The sequence below is a fragment of the Mesitornis unicolor genome, unplaced genomic scaffold (genome assembly GCF_000695765.1).
Source record: "Mesitornis unicolor isolate BGI_N332 unplaced genomic scaffold, ASM69576v1 scaffold7987, whole genome shotgun sequence".
Classification (NCBI taxonomy): domain Eukaryota; kingdom Metazoa; phylum Chordata; class Aves; order Mesitornithiformes; family Mesitornithidae; genus Mesitornis; species Mesitornis unicolor.
The window spans coordinates 463-8,729 of NW_010195698.1; the positions used below are offsets into that span (position 1 = coordinate 463).

General features: G+C 44.5%; 1 protein-coding gene across 1 annotated transcript; it reads right to left on the reverse strand.

Moving 5' to 3' along the window:
* Positions 1–244: 244 nt before the first annotated feature.
* On the reverse strand, positions 245–6,794 carry LOC104543565 (ly6/PLAUR domain-containing protein 2-like). Its single transcript, XM_010188207.1, has 3 exons — positions 6,743–6,794; positions 1,314–1,433; positions 245–456 (listed from the first exon to the last, which is right to left on the reverse strand). Exons 1-3 carry the CDS (start codon positions 6,792–6,794, stop codon positions 245–247), a joined length of 384 nt encoding a protein of 127 aa, XP_010186509.1.
* Between the last annotated feature and the right edge of the window lie 1,473 nt (positions 6,795–8,267).

The window sequence follows — 8,267 nt, forward strand, 5'->3', positions numbered from 1 at the left end:
ACAGCAAAGGAACTCCATAGTTAGTTTTGCAGGAGTTGTTGAAGATTCTATTCAAAAATTTGTGTCAGAACTTCCTGAGTTTTCCTTCTCTCTTGGTTGTGGGAATAGGGCAAGTACTAAAAAAGCAATTTCTGGGAGCTGTTAAAGGTTGTCCATGAGACATCCAAACAGAAAGCTGGGCTGGTAGGGGTTTACTCTCTTCTTTGTTGGGTTCTTCAGCATGGAAGACTGCCCCATCAGCTTTTCATAGTCTAGTCCAGAAGAGGGCACAAAGGGAACTTGCTAGCATCCCAGCTGGCACAATGCTGGTCCTCAAACTGGCTGTGCCATCACTGTTGCACAAGTCAGAGTAACAGCAGGAGACAGGACGTGTCATGCCAAGTCCATCCACATCAGATGGGACACAGACAGAAGAGCACATCTTGGTGACAGTTGAGATTCCCATGAAGGGGTAAACTACAACAGAGAAAGAAGGAACAGTTAGGAATGGGAGGAATGAAGGAGAATTCTCCTTGTCCCTAGTGAAACATTAGCTGCCTTCACCACCAAAGTCTTAGCCCCAACTCAAACACAATTAGTCTACTTCCTAGCAGGAATACAGGAAATGGTTCCCACTGAGTGGCTGCAAGCTGAACAGCACCTTCATCTTCTGTGCTCTGCCTGGACCAGCTTTACCCTGCAAAAGGTCAATTAGGCACTTTTTCTGTCTCTGCTTTGACTCTACTCACTGTCTCCTGCCTCTCCCATGTGCGACCAGAGCATTATCAGCAGGACCATTGAAAAGAGAGATCCTCCACCTTTAACAGTGCAATTCTTTATTTGGACAGCTTATGACCAGTCAGACTGACAATGACTATCTGAGAGCTCCAGAGAACTCAAGGGTATTTCCATTTCACCTCCAGATGACCAGAAGTTGGTAGCCCCACCTTACTGAACTTGGCTTATCTCTACTGGCCTCTCTACTCCAAGCAGCTTCCATAGACAGTTCTCAGGTCAGGAGAGCACTGTTTAACCCACACCCATCATGGGAGTCATGCAGATGGTCTTAGAGAGCCAGAACTCTTAAGCTCCGTGTCTCAAGTTCAAGTCAACTTGTTTTTTCTGACCATGCTCAACACTGAGTATTAACGACAAGCTTGCACTCGTTAAGTATTCACTCACATGAAGAATGCTTTCCACAACAGCAGGAAGCCTCCTGCTTTACACCTCACAGTAGCTCTCCTCCAAGCTTACATATTTAAGTGAGAAAACGTACTGCTCCCCACACTGTAGAAACACATTAAAAACATGGATAAAGAAGTAATTGCCCTTACCATCCTCCAGGGAATACATAGTAGTCTTGCACATGGTTTCATTCCTCGTGCAGTTCTGGATAGTCAGGCACTTATCAACAGCGGTAGGTTCATGGCAAGAGTAACATTGCAAGGTTTGCACTGCAAGGAGGAAAAAGCATGAAGTTGGCCCTGGTGTAGACCACGAGATTCTCTCCGTGTCCCTCCAAGGACCTCTGGGGAGGGGTATCTCTCCAAAATACTCATATTATAAGAGCAGGAATAAAAAGGTATTTGTGCTAAAGAGAAATACAGTAGTCTGGTGGTCAAAGCATAGCCTCAGATGTGGGCTCATACCACTTGTAACCCGTCAAGCAAGACAGACACACACACACAGAGAAGACCCCGTGATACAGTGAAGTCCTATCAACACCAAGCTGCTCAACATATGGGGCACAAAGATGGTCCTTCTGCTCTTGCTTTGTTACTGGGGTTTTGGTAGGTTGGCTTTTATTTTTTTTTGGTAGATATATCTTAAGTAGTCCACAAGACAGTTTAAGGGTAATTTTACTTAATTTTTAGATCTGCACCCCAGAAACATGCAGTAAATGTGGGCTGAAAGTGCTGGGATATCCCAACCCCAACAAAAATTATGAGGGTGATTAAAAAAAAAAAAAGCTGGAGCAAATTCATTAAAATAGTGAAGAGGAGCTGCTGCGCCCACCAGCTTCTGCCTTATCACTGTGGGGGTTAATTGGGTTGCCTAAGACAGGACTCACTATTCCATGCCATAGCTGGATGTCAGCAGACAGACTTCACAAGATGAGACAACTCAGTCCTTGAATTCTTTGAAGATATTGACCCAGGTGACAGCACTCAGCTAAGACTTTCGGGTACCCAGGAGAAGTAAAATACTTCAACTGTGCAGTTAAGCAAGATGTTTTTTATTTTAATCTTTATCACAATTAGGCAATAGGCCCTGCTTCACATGTTTATGGCAAGTATCTAACTGTTCTGCTTTGCCAGTCAACCATGTCCCTGAGTTCCCTTAATCTGTCTAATTTCCACAGAAAAGTAAACACACTTCCAGCTGGTCTACCTCAACTCTGTTCTTACCTCAACTTTTCTCCTTGCCTTTGCATTAATAGAGCATCCAAAAGAGATCCCAGACTCACAGGCTTACAAACTCACAGAATCACAGAATGGTTGAGGTTGGAAGGGACCTCTGGAGTTCATCGAGTCACAGAATCACAGCATATTAGGAGTTGGGAAGGATCTCAAAAGCTCATCCAGTCCAACCCCTCTGCCAGAGCAGGATCATCCAGACCAGGTCACACAGGTACATATCCAGGCAGGTCTTGAATGTCTCCAGAGGAGACTCCACAACCTCTCTGGGCAGCCTGGTCCAGTGCTCTGTCACCTTCACAGTGAAAAGGTTTTTCCTTATGTTCAAGTTGAACCTCCTATGCTCCAGCTTGCTCCCATTGCCACTTGTCCTGTCATTGGACATCAGGGAGAAGAGCCTGACTCCTTCCTCCTGACACTCGCCCTTTACAAATTTATAGTCCAATATCCCTGCTCAAGCAAGACCACCTAAAATCAGATAGGGTTTTAATATCTCCAAGGATGGAGACTCCCTAACTTCCCTGGGCAACCTGTGCCAGTGGTCAGCCACCCTCACAGTAATAAAATGTTTCCTGATATGCAGAGGGACCCTCCTGTGTTTCACTTTCTGCCCATTGCTTCTGGTCCTGTCACTGGGCATCACTAAAAAGATCCTGGTTCTGCCCTCTTTACATTCTACCTTAGGTATTTATAGACATTAATATGATCCCCCCAACTTAAGCCTTCTTTTCTCCAGGCTGAACAGTTAACAGCTCTCTCAGCTTTTCCCCAGAGGAGAGAAACTCATCCTTGCACCCCTCCACAAGACTCTTTCCAGTATATCCATGTCTCTCTTGTACTGAGAAGTCCAGATCTGGACACAGGACTCCATGTGTGGCCTCTTTTCAGGGCACTTTGCTCTCTGCAGGTCGTTCTGAAGAACACAACACTTGGTCTAGGTCTTCTGTTCCACAACCTGAATGTGTGCGCCTTACAGGCATAGAAATGCATTTTGGTACCATTACAGACCAACAGCCCCAACTTTGTCTGGAGAGCCATTTTCACCCCACCTGTGTCACAGCCCTTCTGAAATCCCTTTAAACTACATTGAAAAAGAAAAAATTTCAGCTCATCTCAGCACATGTCAAATGGGATGTCATAACAGCAGGCTCTGGCGAGCAAGCCACCTTATGAAAACAGATGCTGCTACTTCACCCTAACCAGTAAGTCAGAAAGAGCCCTTTTATAAACAGATACGGCAATTATCTTACTTTTATTCAAAACAAACTGTTTCACCCTTTGTGGACTGATATTTTGTTTGCATTAATTCTATTTCTGACAGCTGTCAAATAGATCTTTAGAGAGGCAGCTTTGTCATTATTCTCTGATTTCATGATGTTCATCACTGCATAAGTCAAAGCCACTGGATTTGTGTTCCTCTTTGAAAAAAAGCAAACAAAAGATAAGTACAAAGGGACATGAAATTAAGAGAGTGTTGTCCTCAAGATGTGTAAACCCAGTATTTTCATTAACCTCACTAAGACTAACAGGTTGAAACATGGCTAAATATATTAAATAGTAGCTATAGGTACATCTTTTTTTTGTTAAGATGGAAGAGATAGCAGATCAAGAAGTGTTTAACACAGTAAAATAACCAAAAGCTCTAATGAAACAACTTTATTTTTGCAAATGAGATGACTCTTCAGCAACAAGAGTCAGCTGGCATCTCACAGAGCAGGAGGGAAACACCATGACTGGGAGACTTAAAGACCTGTGGTCTAAAAGGCCTCTTTTAAGCAAGCTTTGTAATGTCTATCTGACTTATTTGTGAAGGGTAGATATTTGTGACAATAACATAATTGTAGTTGTCCCTTTTTGTTTTAAGAGACTATGAATTCACACATAGACAAGTAGATATGTAGTAGATTAAAAATGAAATTACATTATAAAAAGGAATAGATGCATAATAAAAGTCTTATATAAAAGAAGAGGTAAATATAAAATGCTAAAATATTAATTCAGTGTAGTTATAGTAGTTTCTTTTTAGAGTGCTGAAAGCAAAAGAAGAGATTAAAAAAGCAGAAAATCTTGGAATTTCTAGCTTCACTTGGCTATTGGCAGATCTTCCATCCTTCAGCTCTTACTGTCTTTCCAGGAAATGCCAAAATTGCACAGATTCCACTCATACCCAGAAAAAAAGCTTGGGGGAAAATCATGGTTTTATCCCAGCTTTGCAGACGATAGAGTGTGTAGAAGAAATTTGCCAAGGTTTGCCCAACAAATCAAAGCATTCATCCCGACTTCGCACACTTGAATGGGACAGAGAAGTGGGGAAGGCCATGAAGGGGGAAATGTGGCAGAACTAGGTCACAGCAGGGGCTTCTGCTCCCCAGCTGCCCACCTCTTGACAAAGTCTCATTAAACAGGATGGCAAAATTAGTTTGATGAGTCAATTGTAGACCAAATTTGTGTCTCACCCCCCCTCTTTCCTGCTACATTCTCACTTTCAGATTCTTGTCCATCCCTTAAGGAGATCTTGCCATAGAGTCCCCTTCTTTCCAAAATGTCCTCTATTAATTAATGATGTTCCTCCCTGAACTGCTGTCTCTCCGTTGACAAGCAGACACGAATCCTCAGAATGAAAAGGGTGTAATTATTAAAGGAAATATCTTCTGCTCTGCAGACCTGTTATGATTGATCTCTGCTGTAGCAGCTGTGGTGAGCACATGAAGCTCCCATTGATCTTGAAACAGCACAAGCACCTCAAGGCTTTGAATTACCAGTGACTAGAGCCAGGACACATGTCTTAGACATAACAGGACATTTAGTGCATTACATGAAGGAGAGGGCTACTGTTCCAGCTCTGGGTCTGCCTCTGCACACAGTAGCTGTGTTCTCCCGAAAAATGTTCCAAAATCTCCTTCTTTCTCCTCCAGCTTGTCCCTCACTTGCAGAATCCACTCTGCAGATCCAAAGATGGAGGATTTCCATCCATCTTATATGTCTTTACATAAGAAGGAAATAAATGCAAAATAAAAAAAATCCTAGCATACTTCTAGGTCCCAGCCAGGTACAGATGAAATCAGATCATACAGTGCCTGGATCTGGAAGAGCTGTGCAGAGCATGTGGATATCCCAATTAATAATCACAGCTCCTGCACTGACCCTTTGTAGGACTTACCTTGGCCATCCAGGCTAACACCAACTCTGAGCTTGGGATCGTCAGCATAAAATAAGTTTTTGTTCAAGAAGTTATTCTGGTGGCAGCATTAAGGGATGGGGAGTGCATGTCAGGATGTCCTTTCCACTATGCAGTCACCTTCCACCATTAGAGGTTATGGCATCACCACTCATGTAGGACTGTCTGCAATGACGGCATTCCCTACTTCCTAGGGGATGAAAACACTCATATTGCAAACACCCCTCCGTGTTTGGCTTTGTGGAGTTGGTGATGGAGGAGAAGCAACTGAATCCCACTGATGGAAACAGAGGGGTCAGTTTTTCATGGCGTCTCTGTACAGACTGGACTTACGGGGCCTGTTCCCTACCTCCACAACCCAGATGGGTCACCCCCAATATCAGGCTACTGTTGGCTGCCCACCTTGGCCATGTGCTTCAAGCTTATCACCTCCAGCAAGGTGGCAGATAGCCTAATGGGGACAGAAAGAAGGGAGGGAGGATGGTGGGTTCACCCCCCGTGGTGACTCTCAGATCCTCCTGCAAATGGGGAAAAATCCCCAAAACACTTCACATTTGTTTGTTTTCCAAGGTGGCCTGTCAAAATTGTCTTTGACTTCATGCAAACCCCCATGTGTCACTAGAAAGAGCTGAAAACCTCAGCTCTGCAGTACCTGGGCCACCAGCTTAGTGTTCCAGCCCTTCTTTCCCATTTCTAGTGGCTGAAGTTTAATAAACCACACCTACAACTTACAATTAGAGAGTGCCGCTACACACACTGCATTAAACTGGCTAGTTGGCTTCAGGGTTAAATATAAAAAAAGTAACAGAAATATTAAGAAGAAATTAAAAGAAACAAACAAAGAAACAAAAAAAAACCAAACCAGAAAATGAGAGTCAGATTGAACATGAACAGTAAAAAAGAAAAGCTGGAAACTGAATTAAAGAAATGGCACTATATAATCACACTTTGTCTTGTAACACTTCCTAAAGACCCTGAACTAACAATCCCGATGAGACTATGAAGATCCTGAACATCTGACAGTTTGGAAATGTTCCAAAGACAGATGTTCTTTTCCTGAAAATTGCTTGAAGTGGGGAGGCATGGACTTCAGAAGGAACAGGACGCACCCCATCTCATTATGCTGCATTTCCTGCAGGAGCTTAGAGAAGTCAGAATAGGAACTTACCGAACTCCATGCAAGCAATGGCAACCAACAGAAGAGACAGAAACACCTTCATCTTGCACGGACCCTGGTCACCTCGTCACTGGGCTGCCACCGCTTTTCACTGCCAGCTTTAATGGGACAACTGCTGGTGGCTTGCCATGTACTGATTCTGACCCGAGATCCAATTCTACTGGAAAAACGAGTCTGATTGAGCTATAAATTAATTGAATGAGCTACAAAGCACGCCCCACCTCCTGCCATACTGTCATCTCTTTTCATGTTCCTTGGAGAAAAAAATGAGGATTTGCATGATGGACACAATAGCTGAGGTTGTTTAAACTGGGTGCTTTGTTTCCAGGCATGACGTGTAGAACCAGGGGTATTAAATAACCCCAGCATCCATGCCTTGCCTTGCAGGTTGTTGATATTTCTTCTTTTTTTGTAGTGGTTAGAGATTGATTTTCAGGAACCTCGGGGGAAAAAAAGTGAAGCTGTGAAGAGCAAGGCATTAAACTCTATGTACTTTTCCATGTTTTTACCCTCAACAGGGGTCAGAGTTTCTCATCAGGAGAAGCCAAAAGTTGACTTGCAATCCCTTACTCACTGTAAATAGCATGGTTGTCATTTTGGAATTGCAAAACCTTTCCCCAGATTGTGAGCAGGGTTTCATGGGACCGTGGTGGTGTGAGCAGCCACAGATTCCTCTCTCCTCTTCCTGTCCTCTACAAGAACAGGTGGTGGGAGCACTGGGAAGACTACAGGACCAGACCATGAAAGTCTGGGCTAAGGGAGTCTCTCAGGCTCGCTATCCCAAGCCATTCAGGAAGGATGGCAGCCAGTCACAAGTGGTGTTCCCCAGGGTTCAGGTTTGGGGCCAGTTCTGTTTAAAATCTCTATCAATGATCTGGATGAGGGGATTGAGTGCTCCCTCAGCAAGTTTGCAGATGACACTGAGTTGGGAGGGAGTGTTGATCTGCCTGAGGGTAGGAAGGTTCTGCAGAGGGACCTGAATAGGCTGAATCAATGGGCTGAGGCCAATTGGATGAGCTTCAACAAGGACAAGTGCCAGGTCCTGCACTTTGGACACAATAACCCCACACAGTGCTACAGGATTGGGGACGAGTGGCTGGAGCTGCCAGTCAGAAAAGGACCTGGGGGTGTTGGTGGACAGCAGGATGACCATGAGCCAGCAATGTGCCCTTGTGGCCAAGAAGGCCAATGGCATCCTGGGATGTGTTAGAAGGGGTGTGGATAGTAGGTCAAGAGAGGTTCTCCTTCCTCTCTACTCTGCCCTGGTGAGACCACATCTGGAATATCTTGTTCAGTTCTGGGCCCCTCAGTTCAAGAAGGACAGGGAATTGCTTGAAAGAGTCCAGCGCAGGGCCACAAGGAGGATCAAGGGAGTGGAGCATCTCCCTTATGAGGAGCGGCTGAGGGAGCTGGGGCTCTTTGGCTTGGAGCAGAGGAGACTGAGGGGGGACCTCATTAATGGTTATAAATTTGGAAAGGGCGAGTGTCAGGAGGAAGGAGCCAGGCTCTGCTCTGG